The following is a 23,855-nucleotide window of genomic DNA, read 5'->3' as shown; positions in this document are numbered from 1 at the left end:
TTACTTATTACTTGTTTATTAATGCGTTCTTCTACATGCTTTATTTATTCAAAATAGTCTAGGCGGCAATTCATTTTTAAAAGTCTTTTTACCTTTAGATGACAATGATGAACTAAAATAATGAATAGATGTGAAAATCCATTAGTTGTATAATTTGTTTAGTGATCCTGTAAAAGAAAGCAGGAGAATATCGACGTTTAATATCTCAAAGAAAAAGTAGTCCTTTTTTGGAATTGTTTTTGTGGCATTTGAATATTGTATTAATATTGCAAATAAAGTGAAAGTATAATTTGTTTATAATAAGTAGAAATAAAATGTATGATATACCACTAAGAACGTACTGTATGGCATTTGGTTATGACGGTACAGAGTACCATGGAATGCAAATTCAAATGAGAAACAACAAGAAAGTGGAGGAAATAGGAACAATAGAGGGTGAAATGGAAAGTTGTTTAGAAAAATTGGACATATTTTATGTAAATGAAGATTTAAATAAGTGTAGGAATAAAAGATCAAAATTAGACGAAGATGTTGTAGCGGAAGCCAATTTTTTAAAGAAAATAAGATGGTCTAGAGTTGGAAGAACAGACAAAGGAGTGCATTCTGCTTGCCAAGTTGTTTCATTCAGAGCAAAAATAAGAGTGAACGACGAATTACTGTCTTTAATTGAGAAAAAAAACGAGAATGAAGAGACAAAAGAATTGATAAATAAACTTTTAATAGAAAGAGACACATTAAATAGAGAAGTGGAAATCAATGAAGACCAAATAAACAGAAATGACATAAATAGTAAAGGTAGAAAGGGTAGTAAAAGTGGTAAAAAACTAGAGAGCAATCCATTGTTGTCTTTTAACAATAATAATAATTCTGAAGCTGAAGGTGTTGATAACAAAGCGTCACTAAGTGATGAATTTGCAAATGAATTAATAATATTGGATTACATAATGAACAAAATGAATGAACTACTTGTCGACAAAAAAATAAGTGTATTCAAAATAATAAGAGTTACGAAAAATTTTGACGCACGTACAGACTGTTCTAGGAGACAATATGAATATATATTGCCAGAATACTTGTTGTATCCAGTAACAATAACGGATTTAGAGCTTAAAAATGAATTAGAAAATGTGTGTGAGGAAAGATATCAACGCGAGTTAATTGAATTAAACAATAATAATGAAAAAAGAAAAAGGGAGAAAAGCTTTAGTAAAACTGATATTGTGAGCAACTGTAATGAGTGTGACGAAGTTGAGAATAAAGATGAAAAAATGAAAATATTCGAGTTTCATCAATTGAATCGACAAAATAATTACGGATTTGGCAACAATAAGAAACTGGTTGACTATTTAAATATTAATAATAGTAATAATTTAAATGTTCTACTAGATTATAAAATTGATAACGATAAATTAAGTGAATTTCAAAGTATATTAAATGAATATGTAGGCACACATAGTTTTCATAATTTTACATCTAAATCAAGTTATTACGATTCTAATTCATGGAGGCATATTGAAAATATTAAGGTAGAATTTACTGACATATCTAGTAATAGCAGTGGTAATAAAACAAATGCAATAAAAGTCATTATTAAGGGACAATCATTTATGCTTCATCAAATAAGAAAAATGATAGCATTGGCTATTGAAGTTTTTAGGGGTACTGCTCCCAAAAATGCAATTCAACTCAGTTTCCTTCCGAACAAACTTTCTATTCATCTTTCACCAAGTCAAGGTCTTTTGTTAGATCGAGTGTCTTACAGCACTTATAACATAAAAAGAAGTATTTCTACCGAAAAAAAGGATTTCAATGTTCATTTCATTTCATTTGACAATGAAAAATGCTTATTTGTTAAAAAAATTGAGCATTTTAAGCGTGATTTTATATATAAGAGGATATATGAAACCATTATTAAAAAATACTACCCCCACAAACAAGAGAATAAAAAATTGGAAAATGACCATGAAGAAGCCGAGTATGACAATAACAAGTAAGTTTACCTCGTTATATTAACATCAAATCTTATTTATTCACTTATTTCTTTTTTCATCAAACATTCCATGTTGCATGCTTTTTTTTTATTCCCGCCTAAATGTTGCAATGTTAAATGATACTATTTGATACTTTATTGAATGGTGTTGAAATTTTTTTAATTGTAAGTAATAGATGGATAGAGTGGTTAGAGTCAATAAACAAGCATCCTTTTATGATAGATAACTTTATTTATCATACAAACAAATACAAAAGTATACAAAAAACCTTTTGACTATAAAATATGAGTTATACATATTTTGGTGTGGGATATGAAGTAAAACATATGTATTTTTAATGATGTGATTACGAATATTACTTTGCGGAAGTTTAATTATGAGTTTTACTATCATTGATTACTTTTCTGCGAAGTAATATACTTAATTGGTAAAGATGTAAATTCATATTATCAATAATTCTTATAATTTCTGCATCAATAATTAGTTTATCACTATGATTTTCCCCTGCGTCTTCGTCCTCGTTTTCTTCGCATCTTTTTGTTAGTTTTCCAATTATTTCAACTATTTTGCCTCTCTCTAGTGTACCTAATAGTCTAGACCCACTATATTTTCTATGAAAAATTATGAGAATGCCGAAGAAAAGTTAAATTGAATGAAACATACCCTAAAGATACCCTTACATTTTTCAACTCATAGTGTATAATCATTTCTTCACTTACTATGTTTACTTCCTTCACTATACCTGCAACCCTGACTTTCTTGTTTAGTAATTGCTCATCTTCTATTTCATTTATGAGCACAATCGTCGAGGATTCTTCGCTATTTAATGAGTCACAGTTTTTGCCAATGATAGGCTCTTCTTTTTCCGTCTCATTTGTAAATACACTCATAAATTGATATATATGATCTTTTTAAATATAGCTTCGTTTTGGTAAATCAGGTACTTTTAGTTTAGCGAGGAAAAATCATTACCGCCAAAAATACAGCATGTTCCCGCCGCATTATAATACTATTTAATAGTGTGCAATTAAAAGACATGTTAAAACGTTTAATTAGCGAAAATGTTTGATAGATTTGAGAATAAAAAAAAGTCAAAGAAAAAAGTGGGTGTAAGAAAGGAAACAACAATATAAACACTAGTGCTTAGAAACAAATTTAAAGAAAGATTTATAAGAGAATAGAGGTGAGTTAATTTGTTTCCAGGGAAAAAATAGAGTGAATAAAGGTAAATGCACATATAATTAAGTTCATAATACTTGAAAAGTTCTTGTAACTTAATAAATTTACTATTCACTTTATTTATTTCAATTAAATTAAATTGGGTTAATTTGTTTTTATTAAAACGCTTTTTTAGATACTTGTTAAATAAACATTGACAGTAATAATTTGAAAAATGGATAGTTCAGAAGTAAGAGAATTGAGAGATGTATTCGATTTATTGGATGGTAAATCAGGATTGGATATTGGATTTTTGAGAGCAGCAGCGACATGCATGGACATTCCGCTGGATAACAATGTAATCGGAAGATTGAATTCGCTTACGCAAGAGTGCGGTGGTAAATTAGATTTTGCAGGCTTTGTTAGCTTAGTTAATAGTGGTAATGAGGTTAAGAAATTTACAGTTGAAGATGCAGTAAACATATTTAGTTGCATTGATCAAGACAAAACAGGAACAATTGACTTAAAAGACCTTGTTGCTTGTTCTACAAGACTTGGTCTGTCAATGTCAGAAGAAGAGCTTAAAACAATGTTAGAGAATCTTGATAGTGACGGTGATAATGCAATCTCACCTGACGACCTTCTAAGTGCATTACATCGTTATTCTGAGAGTTATCAATGAATAGTGATGTCGTTTTATTGACTTAATTCTTATTTATTTATTTTTCTTTTAATTGTAATTTAAATGAACAATAAAGTTTGTATAATTCACATCAATTAGTATTGTAGTAACCTGTTGAAATATTTTCTAATATTTCTGGAAAAAATGAAAAAAAGAAAGCAAGTATAAATAATTATACGCATATATGTGTAACAACTAAGAAATGTTTGCTGCATTACTTTCATTTTTATTGCTATTACCTCTGCTATTACTAATGTCTCCATTGACAATATTTACGTTATTATTATCCGATATAATAGGTTTTACTGGCGTTTTTAGTCTAGGTGTTGTTAGCTCTCTCGATATATTGTCCATATTTTCACTTTCTAATTCGTCTAATGTATGTAGGTAATCATTTGCCTGATAATAATGCATTCTATGGCTATACCATTTGTTTTCACCACTATCATTTAAATCGAAAGTTGTTTTAGATTTTAAATTACCAGCATTTATATCTGAATTTGTGATTCTATTACTTGGTGGTGTAAATATAGATGATGATAATATACTGTCATTATTTTTATTATTTTTAATAAGATCACCATAATCACTGCCATTTTTTTTAAGTATCCTTCCTGTTGAACTATTCCTCATATTTTTATTCTCTATATTACTCTCTTTCGATTGATGATTTACACTTTCCATAGACCATGTATATGAACGTTTTGGATAATTATTTACAGTTTTCGAATACTTTCTTGAAATAGAATTAGCATCAAAGACATCTTCTTTCATCACTTGTTTTTTTCTATTATCGATAAAACTCCTTGATGTACTATTAAGAATTGATGATCTTCTAGATGCAGAAATAGATGCTATTGATTGTGGTAAATTGCTGTTTAGTGTGTAATGAGTTCCATAATAAGAAGCCACATTTTTATTGCTATTTTGAATGTGGTAATCATTATACAGTGACACACCGCGATAATTTGATATATTACCTGACTCATTCATAGATATCTGTTTTTTTAATGAAGATATAATATTTTGATTTATTTCAATTTGTTTTTCTGCCTCTATTAATGCCTTCCTTAATCGCTCATTCTCATTTATTAATTGTTCCTGACGATTATTAGAGTCATCTAATAATTGTTCATAGTCTTTCAGTTTTTCAGTCATATTTTTATTATCAATCTCAACTTCTTGATAGTTTCTTTTTAAGTTGTTATAATTAATCATTTGTTGCTTATATTTACTGTCAACATTATTTAGTGAATCCTGTAGACTTGTAATTATATGATTACCTTTATCTATCTCCTTACATGCGTCATCTAATGCATTATCAAGTTCATTTATTTCTTTTTGTTTTATTTCTATGTCGTTTTTAAAATTATTATTAGTATCTGCTACATTATTATATTTAACTTTTAAGTCATTTATTTCTGCTTCTAGCTCGATCTTTAAATTCAACAATATATCATATGAACTTTTTTGGTTATCTAATTTAGTTTTTAATTCAGATATGATCTTTTGGTCATCATCTATTAGTTTTTCCAGATCTAACTTTGATTTATTTATATTATTAAATATATTTCCTAGATCATTAAATTGTTTTTGCAGTTCGTTTATTTTGTTTTCATTATTTACTCTTTCTATGCTCCATAATTCTAACTCGTTTTTGTACTTGGCCTCGTAATTATATTTAAGTTGATTATAATCTAATTCATATTTGTCTATTAATCTCCTTATATCTATTTCGTATTTTTCTGATAATTCTTTCTCATTTTTAACTGATAAATAACTCGACTTTTTTAATTTATCATCCATGTCTAGTAAATCATTTTTTAATTTATTTATTTCATATTCATTGTTATGTATTAATATTTGTTGTTTCTTTGATAATTCATAATAGTAATTCAAATGATTCAAAATATGATTTCTAAATAATAACTCATTTGCAGTTTCAAAATGTAGCGATAAATGCACTATCTCTTTATAGTGATTCAATTCAACAAAATGCAATACACATGAATCTAAATTATTCATTACTAGTCCGATATTTGTATCACAACCTCCTGAAACTTCTGTATTATTTATGTTTAATACTATCTTTAATGAATTACCGTTATTAGCACTATAATTACCACTGTTGTGCGCTTTTGCATTGTCAAATATTAGTTCCTGTTTATTTAATCCTGGAAAAACCCTCGTTTCATTTCCAATTGTACCTGTGTTAAGTGACACGTCCTTTTTTGAATTATCTGATATCTGGCTATCGAAATTATATTTTGACCTATTCAATAAATCTATCAACATTGCGGGAAATTCTTGAAAGTCTACTAATAATCTTTGTTCCGATTTTAAATACAAAAAATCATTACCATCGCTTAAATTGCAATTAAGCAGAAACGAAAAATCATTTGGTTTTGTCATCTCAATGAGTATTCGATCATTGTTTTTTAATAAAGCGTTTGAACTGAAATAACTTTTTTTTTTGACTATCTTAAAATTAAAAAAATTTAAATTTATATGTGGATTATCTAATAGACCGAAATTATATTTTACCTGACCTTTCAATAACCCTGAATTATTACCATTAATAATAAAATCATTATTCCTTACTGTATTAGAAGGTACTGTTGACCTCATTCCAAATGCCATATCATTGTTTATTCCATTATTACGTTTAACATCAAACTGTTCGTATTCACGGGAATTTGGGGTAGATGGTCCCGTACTAGCACTTGTAGATGATATTGTATTGTATCTAACATATATTGGGACGTCTAATATTTGAATTATATTTTCTGTGTCATCATCACTTAAATAAACTCCATTTACGTTCATATTCTTTATTTTATTACTAACTAAACCATTTCCAGGTCTTCCATTTAACTCATTATCATATAAGGTTTTATTATTCATGCTTAACCAACATTTCTCATTTAATTCAACTTCAACATCAAATTGTAGCGATATTTGCTTTCTCTTTGAATTTGTTAATAAAGTGGATATAATTTAAAAAATTAAACTCATTAATAATTTAATGCGATTTCCTCAAAAAATCATGTAACAGAGTTCTTTCGAACAACCCTTTAAAAATGGTATCACTTCGTAAAAAAAAGATTTCTTAACTTTAATGGAAGTATAACAACCTTTAAATTTATTATTTGTAGCTCACACTTGTCTTTATTCTCAAAAAATAGCAATGATAAATAAGTCAAGATAATAATATTTTACAAAGAAATATCACTTCTTCCACTTTAAAATCAAATAATCTTTATATCACCACTTTTTTTAAGTCAACAAACCGTGATTACTTTATTATAAAACAATTAAACTTTATTTCTACATACAAGTATTTTCACAGAAAAAAAGGAAAAATTAATTTTGTTACCGCTCACTTGCTTATTATGTGGGGATGGCATGCAAAATTTATTAAATCATGAATACTTTTTTTCCTATTTGAAACAAATTTTATGTGGATGCATGTATACCGGTACAAATTTGATTGTAGAAGTAACCACGTATTTAAAAAAGATGCAAACGTTAGATAACGGCGAGTATCCAGATATAATACCAGACAAAAAAATACGAGTTTAAAGAAGTTATAGATGTGGAAGATAATATGATCTGAATATTAAATAGATAGAACAAAGAGTTAAATAAGGCAAAATGAAATAGAATATTTTTATAGAATTAAAAATGCAATAATGAAAATACATATATAAATATTTATTTATTGAAATTGGTATCAATATTTTTTTTTTGTTCAAGTTCTGACTGTATCTTTTTTTGTATACTTTCTTCAGCCTTAATAGCAGCAGCACGTCTTGGTCGTGAATTGAATATTCCGTTTTCAAATCCAAAATAATGTTGGCTTACGGCACAGTTGGAGTTGGTCCTTTCAACCTCGTCACCAGTTTTATATTTTTTGTTTTCAGGTGGGGATGAGTCATTTTCAGTAAAAGGGAATCGTTCATGACAACTTGAAATTGCAGGAGGATCAATATTGAGGTTTGATTCATTCGGGGATAATTTAATATTCTGTCCACTATTAACAACATAAGGAATGTAAATATCATAGTTTTCCTTTTTGATATTGCTATCATTACTAGAATTATCGTCTTCATCGTTGTCAAAAAATTCATCTTCCCATTCTTGTGGATTTGGCATTAAATTGGGAGAAGTCCATTGAAGTGCTCTTACATGAGCAGCAACAGACTTAGCTAATGGCGATAAATTTAGACACTTTGTGTTATATCCACCTTCAAGAACAGAAACTATCCTTCCATTACAACATAAATTTGCAATGCTAATCAATTGTTGTGTAAACCATGAATAATCATTCTCAGTAAAAGATGTAAACCCTTTTCCAACAGAATCAATAGCATGCCCATCAAATCCTGCAGAGACAAATATAATATCAGGCCTAAATTGAAGAAGTCTTGGTAACAAATATCTTCTTATTTTATATCTAAAAAGTCTAGATGTTGTTCTTTCAGGTAAACCAATGTTAACAATAGTTGGTTTTGTTATATATTCATCGCGTCCAGTACCTGGATAAAAAATACCATCATAAGCATGTATGCTCGAAAAGAAGACGTTGTCAGCGTCTTCTTCATCTCTCCATATTTTATAATAAGAAGTATCTTGTTCTATATTTAAACTTACACCTGGAAATGGGTTTAATACAGACTTTATCTTTCTATTATTTGGACATACATTCCTTACTATTTGTTCAGTACCATTTCCATGATGTACATCAAAGTCAATAATAGCAATTTTGGATATACCATATCCCCCATACATATATCTACAATATGCAGCACCTATTGCGACATTATTTAACAAACAGAATCCCTGAGAGCCAGAAGGATTACCTTCATCTGTCCCTACATTTTGAGCAGCACCCCAAGTACCTAAGTGATGTCCAGGAGGTCTAATTGCACAAAAAGCATTACGATTTTCACCTCTACAAACAGAATCAATTGCATTCAGAACTGAACCACTTGCATACAAAGCAGCCTTCCATGATTCAGGTGTTAATTGTGTGTCATCATCAATAGAACCTGTGAAATATGGTCTTTGTTCCCAAATGAGGCGACTTTCCTCAACTTTATGTTGAAGCAATCTTATATATGCCCAATCATGAACTCTAAGGATGTCAGAAAGAAGAGCAGGTCTTGTTGTCTCTGTCCATTGTAAAAATGAAAATTCACTACTCTTCAATATACCTACATTTGGTTTAACAAGTACTTCTAAACGTGTTGGATTCTCAGGTATTTTGTTTATTAATTTTGAACGCCTTATTGGAAGATCCATTGGCTCAGGAAGCATAATGTGATTAAAACAACAGATATTTGTAAATATTCTTGTTGAAGCAAGACCTACACTTGGACCATCTGCAATATAGTTTTCGTTTGCACTTTGAGAGTAATCTTCATTTGTAGCAATTTCAACTGCAATTGCAAATATTCTCGAGAACTCTGTTCCTAAACCTAATTTTTGAGCATGGAAAGAAAGCAAATCGTATTCACTTTCAGATATAGGATGTTGCTGATATTCGGTATCAGTTAAAAGAGTATGTAAACATCTCCAAGCAGATTTATCAATGCAATATCTAATTAAACTAGCAGTTGAAGTTGATTCTTTTAGTGGATCTGAACCGCCACTAGACAATACAACAGAAAGTGTTGACGGATCCCTACTTGCAATGGCATGATGTACTGGTTGTTCACCATTCAAATCCGACAAAGTTGCAATTGCTCCATGTTCAATTAATAAAGAAACAATTTTAGGGTCACCAAAACTACAAGCCAAATGAAGGCATGTTAAACCCAATTGGTCTGTAGAATTAATATCAAATTTAGAAACATATGGGGAAGTAACTTCGCTTGAAGAATATTGAAGAATCAAATTTATACAATCAATGCAATCTTGGTATCGTTCTGGGAAAACAGCCTTAGAAAGTACAAGGTGTGATATTGGGACTCCTGAACAGGAAATAGTCAGGTCCAATGGAACACAACATTTTTTTTTCATTTGATTTTCATAATCATCGCTGTCATCAACATTTTGGTTATCAGATGAGAATGTGTTAATGTTACCATTTGAACTATTACTATTATCAGTGAATTCATTGTCATCATTTGCTCTTGTTGGACTACTCAACAGTACTTCAAGAATATCTGGGTAAGCATTTAATAAAGCAATATGTAATGCAGTACATCCAGATGCATCTTTTTCATTAATGGAACATCTTAAAGGACTAAAAATTAACTCTTTAAGTGTATTTGTGTCTCTAGAATGAACAATTTTTTGAAACATTCCAGGTTTTGGAATAAAGTTAAATTGTGAAAAATCAAACTTTTTATTTTGATTATCAGTAGACTGGCTATCATCATTTTGTTTTGATTCTATAATGATATCATCATTAGCAACAATCAATTTATTGTCATCTAAATTACTATCATTTTTACTATCAAGTTGAGCATTATCAACAGAATAAATATCATTAATTAATGAATTACTTTGTGATATTTGAATAACATTATCAATATTTAAAGGGGATTCACTTTGAATGTCACAGTCATTAGACTCTGAATTATGGTTATTGTCCATAATTAATTTGGCATAAACAAGGCCAACCACCTCTAACCAACAAAAAAAGTCAGGAAATAAAATGAGTTCGTATTTTGATTTACTTTTTTGTCGTTTATTTTATTTCAGTTTAGAAAGGGAATCAAAATAATATAGTTGATCTATAAATCTATAATAATGTATTTGGTATTTAAGGAAAAAAGAAAGGTTCCAGGCTATATAAACTATTGATTACACTTAAAAAAACCAAATAAATAAATATTTAAATAATCAACCAATTGTCAATGACTTTATATTTCTTCTCCCTATTTTAAGGTTGAAATTCAATAGTTGATCTTCGGAATTAAGTTAGTGGAATTAATATATACATGGCATATATGAATATATTTTGTACTGATGTAAGTGTATATATATATTTGTACCTTTGTAATATTATTTGTAGCAATGTTAAACTATTTTAATTTTTGTTATTATTATTATTTGTAATTTAAAATAAAGTGAAATTTATTACTTATAAATAACTTTGTTTGGTCTAATTATTACTATTTGTTAATTGTCCAATAATAATTGACATATTTTTTATTAATTAAAGACAATACGTAGTTATATTTGAGTGCTGAATAATTAATTTTTTAGGTAACTATAGTAAAATGGACATTTAGCGGGAACATACTATGAATATAAATAAACAGCATGTTTATTCATGTTATGATCATTTACTAAATAATATATCTTGTAATTACAGCGACAAACGTAGTATATAAATATTATAATAAATAGCAAATGTGGGGGATATTAAGTAAATAAATAAATGTGCAGATATTACATTAACTAGTGATACTTAAAAAAGGTTTAATGGAAGGACTAATATTGAAACAATAAATGGATTTTGAACATAGTATAGTACAGGAAGTACGCTCATACAAGACAAGGGATGAAGTCGTATACAAGTACAAAATAGGTGATCTGGTATATTCATTATGGAAAGGTCAACTGTGGAAGGCGGTGATATTAGATATATCAATTAAGATACACCCAAATGGATGGCACCCGATATATTATATAGGGTATACAAATAGCCAAAAGAGCAAAAACACAAGCAAACACAACTGTAACAGAAACTACAATGAATGGAAATCAGAGTCACTTATATTTGATATAAATGAAAAAACAAGGCAAAAAAGCGTTGAAATACAAAAAACACTAAAAAATGTGATAAAGAAAGATCAACTATTATTTGAGAAATTAATATTTAATTTGAACAATATACAAGAACACAATACATCAGTATTAAAGTACAGTCATATGGAAGATTTATGGTTTAATTATACAAATAGAATATATAGTATATTATTGGAAGATAATAAAGAAATATTAAGTGGTAAAGTGGTTATGTTACCCAAGGAGCCAAGTGTAAAACAGATATTAAATGGATATCTAAAGAGTATAGAAGATAATTATCATAAAAAATCACAAAGAACAAAAAAAGTAAAAATAAATAATGATATAGACACTAAAATAAATAAAAAAGTTATTGTTATATTGTTAAAAATGTTTAATAATATATTGAGCAAAAGATTATTATATCATATTGAGACTTATCAACTGAGTTATTTTGATAAGTACATTAAAAAAGAGTATTCTGAAATATATGGGATTGAACATCTATTGAGACTATTTATTAAAATACCAAAAATTATTGGCAATGTTTCATTTGGGAATTATAACATTTCCTCCGTTGATAATTATGGTAGTAACTGCGATAAACAAACCATTGATTATATCATCGTTAAATATTTAAAAAATGATATAGTTAACACAATAAATCAAATTATTAAATATATAGATATCAATATTGATATGTTTTCTATCGGTAGGTATAAACAAGTGAATGTAACCACCGATGAACAGTAACTAATTAATTATCATTTATCGTGTTAAATTAAATTAAGAAATGATAATCAAAAAGTTTGCCTTTATTGGAAAATTAATGGTTTGTTTACTATCCTGTGCATATTTCATTGCGTGTGGTGCCTATTTTTACATTTACATCTATACCAAACGCGTCTCGTCTCGGTACCCGACAATTTCGGCGCCGACTAGATGATATATTTCTTATAAAAATAATTGACTAAATAGATAAATGGTTTTTATTTTTGAAACAACAAATTATTTATTTGAATACCATTTTATCACTTAGATATAAGAGGAGAGAATATAGTGTAGTTATATGTTAAAGAAACAGTAAACTTTTTTGTACACAACTTTTTTTTCTTTTTGATAGATGTTGATTAGATAAATGTGGTATTTTAAAATAAGTAAGTCGTAAATACATAATAGGAAATATAACATTACCTCGTTAATACATTTACTTAAAAAAAGGAAATAATGAGTTGTACCGAAATAGTATTGGATTCTGGTGTTAGGGAACAGTCTATAGATTTGGGAGGTGAGACATTGCATATACAGGTATTGGGTGCAGGGTGTGAGGTTGGGCGTTCATGTGTAGTAGCATCGTTTAAGGGCCGTTCGGTAATGTTTGACTGTGGGATACATCCGGCATTCTCAGGAATAGGCTCTTTACCGGTATTTGATGCAGTGGACGTAAGTACTATAGACTTATGTTTAATTACACATTTTCACTTAGATCATTCAGGTGCAACACCATATTTTGTAAGCCTGACAGATTTTAAAGGAAAGGTTTTTATGACAGAACCAACAAAAGCAATATGTAAATTGGTATGGCAAGACTATGCAAGAGTGAATCGTTTTTCAGTTGCAGGCTCAATAGAATCAGAGGAGGGACCATCATCAAGTATAAATTTATATTCAGAAAAAGACATAGAAAAAGCACTTAATATGACAGAAATTATAGATTTTAGACAACAATTTGAGCTAGATGGGATTAGATTTTCATGTTATGGTGCAGGACATGTACTAGGAGCATGTATGTTTTTAGTGGAAATAGGTGGCGTTAGAATACTTTATACTGGAGATTATAGCAGAGAAGACGACCGTCATGTTCCAAGAGCAGAAATACCGCCAATAGATGTACATGTATTAATATGTGAATCAACATATGGTACCAGAATACATGAACCACGTTTAGATAGAGAAAAGAGATTTATAGGTGGCGTGCAATCAATAATAACAAGAAAAGGTAAATGTTTGTTACCTGTTTTTGCAGTTGGTAGAGCGCAGGAATTATTATTAATATTAGAGGAACATTGGGAGAAGACGCCTTCTATACAAAATGTACCTATTATATATGCGTCACCTATGTCTATAAAGTGTATGAGAGTATTTGAAACTTACATAAATCAATGTGGTGATTACGTCAGAAAGCAAGCAGACATGGGTATAAATCCATTTCAATTTAATTATATTAGAACAGTAAGTTCATTAAATGAGATCAAAGATATCATTTACAACCCGGGCCCATGTGTTGTCATGGCTGCACCTGGAATGTTACAAAATGGTACGTCTAGAGATATATTTGAAATATGGGCACCTGATAAAAGAAATGGTATAATATTAACAGGTTATGCAGTTAGGGGTACACCGGCATATGAATTAAGAAAAGAACCAGAAATGATACAATTAGATGATAAATTAGTTCCTTTAAGAGCAAAATTTGATCAAATATCTTTTTCAGCTCATTCCGATTTTGCTCAAACACAAGAATTTATTAATAGCTTAAAGGTACCAAATGTTATTCTAGTTCATGGTGAAAGAGGTGAATGTAAGAGATTAAAAGATAAACTTAAGGAATTGTCCCCATCATTAGCTGTATTTGCACCAGAAATATTACAAAAAGTAGCTTTAACATTTCCAACACAAGAAAATGTAAATGTTTTTGGAAGTATAAATGATGACTTGAACAAATTATGTGATAGTAATTTATTGATAACAAAAAATGAGAAAAAGAGGGATAAATTAGAGTTGAAGGATACAAATAAATATAATAATTATGATAACGAAGAAGAAGAGAATGTGAATGACCTAAAGAAGTCGAAAAATGAAGTTTTAATAGATGATTCACTATTAATAATGCGTCCATTTGATTCTAGCATATTGGTCAAACCTGACGAGGTATCGAAAATTATAGATGTAAAGAAATCTTACATTGAACAAACAATCAGAATACCGCTACCTAAAAATATTGAATCCACTGAATTACTATTACTGAATCTTAAGAACGAAATCAAAAAGTCATTTGAAGATGTTGATTATAATAATGAGTTTTTATATGTGTACAATAACGAAATAGTACTTTATATTATTAAAGAGTTAGAACTCAACAATGATAATGATAATAAAAATGGCAATTATGAAAAAGAATCGAGCCATGAATTAATTATAGAGTGGAATTCTTCTCTTTTGTCAGATATGATTGTAGATACACTTTCATTTATAATATTAGATTTTATTCATTCTATGAATGACAAACAAAGTAGCGATTTACTAGAAATCGATTTATACAATACATTTAGATCTTGTATAGAAAATAGTTTTGGATTATGCAAAGATGGTATACATCCCGAAGTTTATAAGTTAATCAAAGAGAAAAACATTAAAATTCAAGATGGTCATAAAAAAAATAAATATAATGAATTTCATTTCATAATAAATAATTTTCAAGGTATTATTGACAACAACATTATTGTTAATGTATTGTATACAGAAAAATTAATATTAACTATACCAGATAATAAAAAAGTCAAAGAAATAATAAGCAATTTAATATGTAATATTGAAGACTCCACACTACCTGTGCAATTTTTGTAGATTTAAATTTTTTACTAACATTATTCACATTAGTTACGTAATGAATAACATAATAATTGTTTTTAATTTAAGTTAGCTATAACTATTTTTTGGGACGACTTTTTCTCAAGAAAATTTCAATTTTTTTGAATTATGATAGTTGTAAATTAATTATCACTGGAATTGAATAATTTTGAATTATTTTTTTTGTAACATCTCCATCCCATTGCCCTTTCTTCAAAAGACTCACTCCATTTTTTTCTTTTCAAATATCTTTCTTTCTCCTCCTCTAGCTTTTTTCTGTTTAATTCTTGTTCAAATCTCTGATTGGCAATGAGACATTTTTCGCTATACTCTTTCTTTTCCTGTAAATCTTTAAGTAATTTTTCACTCATTTCAATAACTCTTATGTTAAATTCCTTTTTACTTAAATTATTTACGGAATTTTTTTTTAACTCTTTCTTAACCATCTCATGTGCCCTTTTCCATACATTCTTGTATTTAGTTCTATTTTCTGCTTTTTGTAATTCTTGATATGCTTTATTCAATATATCAAAGGCCTCACTTGCCTTGCTGTGTTTTGTTTTATCTGGATGAATTAATAATGACAATTTTCGGTATTTTTTATTTATTATTGATTCATCTGAGTTTATAGGTATATTTAATATTTCATATGAGTTTGTGAATATTCTCGACGTAATACGATATATCTCCTCTTCTGAAGTCCCGACAGTTAAGTGCTCTTCGTACTCATCTTTTTCATCATGAGCATTTGCCTTATTGATTGAGTCGTTTACTGCCTGATCCAACTTCCCTTCTAATATCAATTTTGATATTCTTGCCTTTTTATTCTTTTGTTTTTTATTCATATCTTGTTTAATATTTTTGTTAGCTTTATTTTGTAAACTATTATTTATATCACTACTCATTATTTCGCTCATAAACATCTTGAACTCCTCATCTTTAAAACTACCGTCATTACTGTTCTTATTGCTTGAATCTAATCCATATTCACTACTATCAACGTCCTTTCGAGTATGGTTATCATTTTGTTTAACATTATTTTCATCTTTATTTGCATTATTTCCAGAATAACAAGAAAAAGTAACATTAAAATTCTTATCCTCTATATTTTCACTTACTTCACTCATCATTATCGCACTTAATTACAATGACTAATTAACGTGGACTCTTCTTATTCAATTTATATTTGTTATCACATCATTTCTAAAAATGAAAAGTAATAATAATTAGTTTATCGTATTAAAATAATTAATGTATTTATATATTCTGATTAATATGATTTTATTTGCTTCCTGTTAATTCAATTTCTATTTATTTCCTAGTTAATTTTTATTAATTGAAAAATATATAAAAAACTCAGCTTTATCATTAAATAGTAACCTCAAAATTGAGCTCTACTATCACCTGTAGTTGCTTTCGAATGCTGTTCTAATATATAAATATATTCAATCTTAATTTATTAAATTAAGCAACTACTAAATAAATAAATATATTATTCATTTAGTCCACTTCGCCTTAATTTTCAAGAGTGGCGTAATATTTTTATATACCGGCATTAATTACTGAGCATTAGAAGGCGGGTAAACTAGTACATGCAATTTTTTGCATTAATCTTCTATGTATTTAGAGATGAATAACAGTAAAAAGCGATAATTCGAGCCTTTCAGAACTATTTTGCAACAGATCTGTGTTGAATACAAATATAGTCAGCCTATACACCGCAAGTTAAGTATTGACTCGCCAACACCAACACATGATGGACGAGATGGCAAAATTCGTATTCAAATCCCCACAATCATTAATACCTGGAGTAACCAAAGTAAGATAAAAAGAGCAAGGATAAAAAGCAAGATAAAACATCATGGAAGTGAATAAAGATGATATTCATTGTTATTTGTATCTATTCTACTGTGTTGTATGTGTTATAAACCTAGAAATGAATAGTACTAGGTCTCTAATGAAATGAAAATGATAATAATAATAATAATAATAACAAATAGTTATCTTAAATAGATATTGTTAATTATTCATCATCTTGTTCAGCAGCCATCTGAGCAACAAGTTGAATCTTCTTTTGAACTCTCTCTTTTCTTTGTTCACAAGTTAATTTAATATGTCTAACATATTGAGATTTATCAGTCTTTATGGTGTTTCCAACACGAGTTCTGTTTACAGTTCTCTTTTGCTTTCCTTTATGTGTTGGATCTGCATGAATCGCCTTAACTGCATTTTTGTACATGTCCGCCAATTTGTCAGCAGTAATACCTGCTTTTATGTATTGCGAAAAATGACTCTTATATTTCTCCGGGTCATCAGCTTTCATTTCATTCATGTAATTAGAGACATGTTTTCCTAGAATGCGATCTTTCAAGGCTTCAGCATCAAACGAGTCTTCAGCTCCATTTTCACCCTTTGTAAATCCAGGGAATCTATTTGGAGAATGTGGTATATAGATCCCACCATCAGTAGCACCTTTCATTGCAGCAAAAACACGGTTACCACATGTAGTTCTTGTGAGTCCTACGTCGAGAATGCATTTAAATGGCCTCCTCTCATCTGCTTCTTCCTCTACATGATAGTCATCACCTGTAATCTCACCTACACCTGTAAATATCTTGTCCATATCTAATTGCTTCAATACACGTCTTGCACATAATAAACCTGTACAATATGCTGCAGAGAAGTTTGCCAATCCAACTGGAATTCCATATCTAGGTAATTCAGTTGAATCTGCTGAACATATTACTCTGTCTCCTTCTATTGTTGCTATTATTATTTGACAGATCACTCTCTTATTTGTCATTCTAACTACAAAACGATATTTCGGTGAATTGTACTTTGTTTTGTCTTGAGATATCATTGCACGACGAGCTTGATAATCTGTCTTACCTTCACGTCTTCTGCGTGGCTTGACCTGGTATCGGCTATAGTAAGCCTTATTTTTCAAAACCTTAACGAAAGCCATCTTTATGCTCTATTTGATTAAGATAAAACAATATATTGAAACAAAAGATGAAAAAAATCCTCAAATATAATTGGAACAGCGAATAAGTTCCTTAAATATTTATTTAAATTGATTTGTTGACATTTATATTTTCAATTTTGCCTTTATGTTATTTACTTTTTAATTTAAAAGTGCTAAATAACTTATTTAATATTATAACTAAGCTTGCTTGAATTAGTGTCGTATACTTTTTTTATTCAATTAATTATAAATAAGTTCCCGCCTAAGAGGTTATACTAATTATAAATAAATTGTCTCTAAAGTATAACTAAGACTAGAGTATTATATAATAATAGAATACAGAATTTGCAAAAATAATGATTTTCAATCTTATTTGAGACATATTTATAAATTAGTTAAATAAAGACAAGAATAATTGTATTATATATACTAATTTAATATTCTTCTGTTAAATAAACCTTATAATAATTTAACCGTCTCAATTAGGCAATAAATAAAGCATTAAATTAATATATAATAAAAAATATTTATAAATGTCCATAGTAAAGTAAATATTGGTTTAAATATAAATTTGTCGTCTCTAGTTAAATAAAATAATAAATTGTCAATAGTAATAATATAATAGGCGGTGTGTTAAAAATCTGATTACTAAGTTAAATACAAACTAATCGTTAATAAATAAAGAAAATAGTATATTACAAGGTCTATAGGAGGCGAAGTTAAAAAAGCAACTTGAGGAAATATTTTCTTTCGAATTTGGAAAATAGACTTATTTTTTTGAAATTTGAGGGAAATAGAATATATTTAAATAGGATTCAGACTAAATAGTATAATTTACACAAGCTTAATATATAAAGAAATATAATTATATAATGGCTCCATCAAACAAGTCATCACAAGGTAAAAAAAACAGCAGTTCTAACAATCAAAAAGTTCGTCATCCTCTTTTTGAGAAAACACCAAGGAACTTTAGATTAGGTGGTGATATTCGTCCAAAGACAGATCTTACTAGATATGTGCGTTATCCACGTTACATATTGCTTCAACGTCAAAAGAGTACATTAATGAGACGTTTGAAAGTTCCACCAGTATTGAATCAATTCACATGTACATTAGATAAAAATCAAGCTTCTCAGTTACTTCGTCTTATGGGAAAATACAGACCAGAAACCCGTATTGAAAAAAAAGCAAGACTTTTGGAAGAGGCTAAAAAAGCAGCTAATGGTGAAGCAATTGAGACTAAAAAACCGTTGTTCCTTAAATATGGTGTCAATCACGTAACTGATCTAGTTGAAATGAAAAAAGCAAAACTAGTTGTCATTGCATCAGATGTAGATCCAATTGAAATAGTATGCTTCCTTCCAGCTCTTTGCAGAAAAAAAGATGTTGCCTTCTGCATCATCGGTGGTAAAGCAAGACTTGGTAAACTTATCGGAAAAAAGACTGCAGCAGTGGTTGCTATTGAAGGTGTCAGAAAGGAGGATCAAGCTGAATTCGATCTCTTATGTAATAATTTTAGAGCTCAATATAATGACAACGTCGAATTGAGAAGAAAATGGGGTGGTGGAATTATGGGTGTCAAGGCACAACATATTATTAGAAGAAGAGAGAAGATACTAGCTATAGAACAGGCCAAGAAGGTTGGTCTCATTTCATAAACCATCACACATCACAAATAGTAATTAGCTTTCAGCACTTTTTAGTAATTTCTCTTTATAGAAATAATATGGTGTAATTTAGTCTCTCAATTAGAGAAATTATGAGGAATAAGAAAGAAATTTAAATATGTAAAATCAACAAGGATAGAAAAACAACCGTGTAAAATAGTTGATGTATAATTGCATCAACTATTTTACCCTCCTAGAAAATAGGACAAATCAAATATAAAATGTCTTATTCTCGCCTTTTTCCATAAGTAATATTTTTCTCAATTTTTTCCAGTATTTTCTGAGTTATGAATTATTGTGTATATGCAACACTGCCTTACAATTTAGTTTAGTTGTATGTGCACACTTTGTTAGAACTCTTCGTTATTGATTTGTGCAAGTATTTTTTTTCTAAATACTATATTGAATAGATAGCTTTAAATTTGTGGAAATGCGCATACTATTTATCTATGATTATGGTATTCGTTACTAATGAAAAAAAAGCAAAGGTATGTATTTTTATTTTCTCACGCTACACAATTATTTTAGTTATGTAAATATTAAAGATATTAAATATCAAATCTTGTCAAATAGCTTCATTCACATTTCTGTATACTATTTAATAAAATTGGTCACTTATTCAAATATCTATTTAAATAACAATTAATGCAGTTACTTTAACTAAATAATTGTTTGGCGGTTTAATGTGTTTGTGGATGCACCGCCAATGTGTGGCGGTTGGTGCATGTATTTACAATTTATTTTGGAATTAGCTTTTATTTCTACTAAATTCTGAAATGCTAACTTATTTTTAAAGAATTCAAACAAAATATTAATAAAATAATATTTAAAAAATAAAAATTAAGTTATAAAAAATATTTTCAAATTCAATTTGAGTTTTAACAATCTATGTGTAAATAAATTACATATGAAGAAGTTAATTAATCTGCATTAAAATATAACAAATTAAATATAGGTTAATTAGCAAATTAGAAATTGACATCTGATAGCAAATACTATCGATATAAATGTGTTCAAACGGCGAAACAAATTCCGAGTTGTTACAGGATAACCTGGAAAATGATTCAATTCTTGATGAAAGAAATAAATTACTATCAAGAATAAAAGAGCTGGAAAACGAAAATGAAGCATTAAGGGAAAATAGTGTCAACAATAGTAATAAAACAGGAATGTATATTGATTTAAATAGTGAGTTGGATAAATACGTGAAAGATATAGATGGCACAATAAAATACAGCCTACAAATATTGGATGATAAAAACAACGAAATAAAAAAATTAAATGATAAAATAATAGAGAATAACACCAAATGGAAAAATTATGTTAAATTATTAATTGAGCAAATAGGTAGAAAGAATTCAGTTATAGATCAAATGAAGGAGGAAATGAATAGACTATTTGAAAAAAGTAAAAACCAGGAACTAGTAAATAAGGAGAATAGTCTAAAATTAGTATCTTATGAGGAGTTGATACAAGTAGATCAACAATTGCTTAAGCAGAATAAGCAGTTGGAAGCGGAACTAAGATATAAAATAGACAAACTTGATGCAGAAAATAAAAAGTATGTAAATATAATAAAATCATTAAGCGAGAGTAATAAAAAAAAATACAATGAATATAACAAGAAAATAACTACACAAGTTTTAATTATAAATAATTTATCATCGATAGTAGAAAACTTCAAAGGAAGGTATTTATATAATAATATTGGTAGGCAAAAAGGTATAATAAATCAAATTAATATAAAAAGTAAATTTTATGGTAGTAACGATTCTAATAACGTTAATGATGAGAAAATGAATCCATTAGAATATGAATTTGGAATTATATGGAAGTCTTCTCAAGAAAAGATAATAGAAAGAAAATATGAATTATTTGAGATAATTTTAAACTTGGATGATAAAAAGAATCAAGAAAAATATATTAGTGATGAAAGCCTTTATATAAATGATTTAATCGATAATTTGAATAAAAATGGTGTTAACAGTGGTAATATTCCTATAACGGAGTTAATATTTATGTACTCCAATTTTGTAAATAGAGTAATGGGATTATATGAAATATTTTGTAAATGCAATTTATTGACACAATATCTTCAATTTAAGGCTTTGAGGTACTTGCAAATTGACCAAGTTAGCAAATTTATATCAAATGGTGAATATACCGGAATAATTCACTGGATCTGCAATATAGTGATAGAAGTGTCTAAATTAATAATTTCGCTGGGTGAGATTATAGCAAATATGAGAATAAACTTAAATAATAACAATGATGGTAATGTTTTATTTCAAAAATTGCCTTGTTTGGGTAGAATAAATGACATCCTATCTTGGATAAATAATATTTTCCAGGACACAATGAATGACAATTTAAACCAAAGTAATAATTATGAGATAATTAAAGAATTTAACGTTGAATTAACTGAACTCATAAAATCTAATTGTGGGGATAATGTTTTACCATTGTGCTGTATTGACGCAATACTGAATATTAACATTTCATTGGCAATAATTTCAAGTATATATATAAAGCAAGTAGATCTCGATAAATACAATAGCATATACAAAAAGTCGTTAAATATATCAGATAAATTTTACTCAAAGTGTGGAAGCTTATCTTTAAACGGTATTCATTATCCAATAGATTACAGAATATACTCATGGGATAGTTTATATTGGAATAATATTTATGACCAAATTAGAAGTACTTCATTTGACAGTTTATTTAAATACATGTTGAACTCTCAAATAATTATCTATGACTATATTAATAACAATAATAATAATGGAAACATTGTCGACAGTATAGAAATATTGCTAAGTAGCGTACAAGAGCTTGAATCAAATATAGAAAAATTCATAAATCCCATACATATAGTTGACAAAAGTGATGAAATAGAAAATATTGATAATCACAATAATGATTTGAATAAACTAAATATTCTCCCAGAATTATTGATCTCAAAAAATATGCAACAGAAACTGCTTTATCATTTGGATGACCAATTACTAGAGGACGAAAACAAACAAGAAAAAGAGACTAACGATGATGTAGACAACATCTCTAATGAAGACAGTAATCAAATTCCTTCGTCTAGCAAAGTAAACACGGAAAGTCCAAAAAGAATGAGAATGGAAAATACAATAAAATCGCTAAATGATAAAATACAAAAATTAAAGAAAGAATTAACAAGTAAAGATTTACTATACTCATCATTTGGTGCAATGGATGTGGAGTTTAAGAAATTACAAGACTATAAACAAACATTAATGCATAAAATAAAAGAGCAAGAAATTGATATACAATTAAAGAAAGAACAAATAAATAATAATGAAACTACTATAAAAGAATTGAAATATGAGACGGAGCTATTAAAACAAAATGTTGAAAATTTGAGTAATTTGCCTAAAATAAAAGCATATAGTGAACTCGATGTATTAGAACCGGTGTACTTGAGGAGAATGGTTAGAATAATGAACAACAGATTATATGAAATAGAAATGAGCAGGTGGAGTGAAATGATAATTAAGGATAACCCTAATTTTTTCCTGAAGCATAATTTTAATAAGAAATTTTTATTATCCCAAATAATACATAGTAATGGATCTGATAATGAAGACAAATTAAATAATATCATTAAAAATTTTTTAAAAAATAATGGAAATATTGAATGCTCTTCTAATTACATTGAATTATTATATATTGTAAATGAATATAGAGAATTAAGAAAACAAGTTTTATTGCATAAATGTTCAATACCAATATACAATAGTAATAACATCTCAAAATTTAAGGAAGAGTGGCAAGAATATATCAAGGGGGAGTCAAACCTTAAGTATAAGTTGTATATTATGAAAAAGACGCTACAAGAATTATTGTTGGATTTAAGAATAGATAGCAAGTGCAACATTGAAAACAATGGTAATTGCATCAATAAGAAAAGCAAAATAGGAAAATTAAAACTAAAATTGCCCTATTCTGATTCAATTATATCTAAATATATTAAAAAAAATAACGTA

The 23,855-nt window shown here is 28.2% G+C and overlaps 11 protein-coding genes across 11 annotated transcripts; 6 read left to right on the top strand and 5 right to left on the bottom strand.

The window, feature by feature from the left end:
- Positions 1–314: 314 nt before the first annotated feature.
- On the top strand, positions 315–1,994 carry FG379_003225 (uncharacterized protein; the record flags this gene model as incomplete). The annotated part of the gene is made up of 1 exon (XM_067328883.1): positions 315–1,994. One exon carries the CDS (start codon positions 315–317, stop codon positions 1,992–1,994), a length of 1,680 nt encoding a protein of 559 aa, XP_067185023.1.
- A 367-nt stretch (positions 1,995–2,361) lies between these two features.
- FG379_003224 (uncharacterized protein) lies at positions 2,362–2,881 on the bottom strand (the record flags this gene model as incomplete). The annotated part of the gene is made up of 2 exons (XM_067328882.1): positions 2,362–2,593; positions 2,655–2,881. 2 exons carry the CDS (start codon positions 2,879–2,881, stop codon positions 2,362–2,364), a joined length of 459 nt encoding a protein of 152 aa, XP_067185022.1.
- A 503-nt stretch (positions 2,882–3,384) lies between these two features.
- On the top strand, positions 3,385–3,831 carry FG379_003223 (caltractin; the record flags this gene model as incomplete). Its single annotated transcript, XM_067328881.1, has 1 exon — positions 3,385–3,831. One exon carries the CDS (start codon positions 3,385–3,387, stop codon positions 3,829–3,831), a length of 447 nt encoding a protein of 148 aa, XP_067185021.1.
- Positions 3,832–4,026: 195 nt separating this feature from the next.
- Positions 4,027–6,735, bottom strand: FG379_003222 (putative large low complexity coiled coil; the record flags this gene model as incomplete). The annotated part of the gene is made up of 1 exon (XM_067328880.1): positions 4,027–6,735. The coding sequence occupies one exon, from the start codon at positions 6,733–6,735 to the stop codon at positions 4,027–4,029; it is 2,709 nt and encodes a 902-aa protein (XP_067185020.1).
- An 810-nt stretch (positions 6,736–7,545) lies between these two features.
- FG379_003220 (uncharacterized protein) lies at positions 7,546–10,434 on the bottom strand (the record flags this gene model as incomplete). Its single annotated transcript, XM_067328878.1, has 1 exon — positions 7,546–10,434. The coding sequence occupies one exon, from the start codon at positions 10,432–10,434 to the stop codon at positions 7,546–7,548; it is 2,889 nt and encodes a 962-aa protein (XP_067185018.1).
- An 861-nt stretch (positions 10,435–11,295) lies between these two features.
- FG379_003219 (uncharacterized protein) lies at positions 11,296–12,327 on the top strand (the record flags this gene model as incomplete). The annotated part of the gene is made up of 1 exon (XM_067328877.1): positions 11,296–12,327. One exon carries the CDS (start codon positions 11,296–11,298, stop codon positions 12,325–12,327), a length of 1,032 nt encoding a protein of 343 aa, XP_067185017.1.
- Positions 12,328–12,801: 474 nt separating this feature from the next.
- On the top strand, positions 12,802–15,201 carry FG379_003218 (cleavage and polyadenylation specifity factor; the record flags this gene model as incomplete). The annotated part of the gene is made up of 1 exon (XM_067328876.1): positions 12,802–15,201. One exon carries the CDS (start codon positions 12,802–12,804, stop codon positions 15,199–15,201), a length of 2,400 nt encoding a protein of 799 aa, XP_067185016.1.
- A 146-nt stretch (positions 15,202–15,347) lies between these two features.
- Positions 15,348–16,331, bottom strand: FG379_003217 (DNAJ-like protein; the record flags this gene model as incomplete). Its single annotated transcript, XM_067328875.1, has 1 exon — positions 15,348–16,331. One exon carries the CDS (start codon positions 16,329–16,331, stop codon positions 15,348–15,350), a length of 984 nt encoding a protein of 327 aa, XP_067185015.1.
- Positions 16,332–17,227: 896 nt separating this feature from the next.
- Positions 17,228–18,169, bottom strand: FG379_003216 (ribosomal L5A; the record flags this gene model as incomplete). The annotated part of the gene is made up of 1 exon (XM_067328874.1): positions 17,228–18,169. The coding sequence occupies one exon, from the start codon at positions 18,167–18,169 to the stop codon at positions 17,228–17,230; it is 942 nt and encodes a 313-aa protein (XP_067185014.1).
- An 872-nt stretch (positions 18,170–19,041) lies between these two features.
- Positions 19,042–19,827, top strand: FG379_003215 (60S ribosomal L7A; the record flags this gene model as incomplete). The annotated part of the gene is made up of 1 exon (XM_067328873.1): positions 19,042–19,827. The coding sequence occupies one exon, from the start codon at positions 19,042–19,044 to the stop codon at positions 19,825–19,827; it is 786 nt and encodes a 261-aa protein (XP_067185013.1).
- A 1,016-nt stretch (positions 19,828–20,843) lies between these two features.
- Positions 20,844–23,787, top strand: FG379_003214 (Low complexity coiled coil; the record flags this gene model as incomplete). The annotated part of the gene is made up of 2 exons (XM_067328872.1): positions 20,844–23,757; positions 23,780–23,787. The coding sequence occupies 2 exons, from the start codon at positions 20,844–20,846 to the stop codon at positions 23,785–23,787; spliced, it is 2,922 nt and encodes a 973-aa protein (XP_067185012.1).
- Positions 23,788–23,855: the final 68 nt, after the last annotated feature.

This window comes from Cryptosporidium bovis (assembly GCF_009768925.1).
Source record: "Cryptosporidium bovis isolate 45015 chromosome Unknown contig_6, whole genome shotgun sequence".
Classification (NCBI taxonomy): Eukaryota; Apicomplexa; class Conoidasida; order Eucoccidiorida; family Cryptosporidiidae; genus Cryptosporidium; species Cryptosporidium bovis.
Note: the sequence above shows the minus strand (reverse complement) of the source record. Positions and strands in the feature narration are given on the sequence as shown.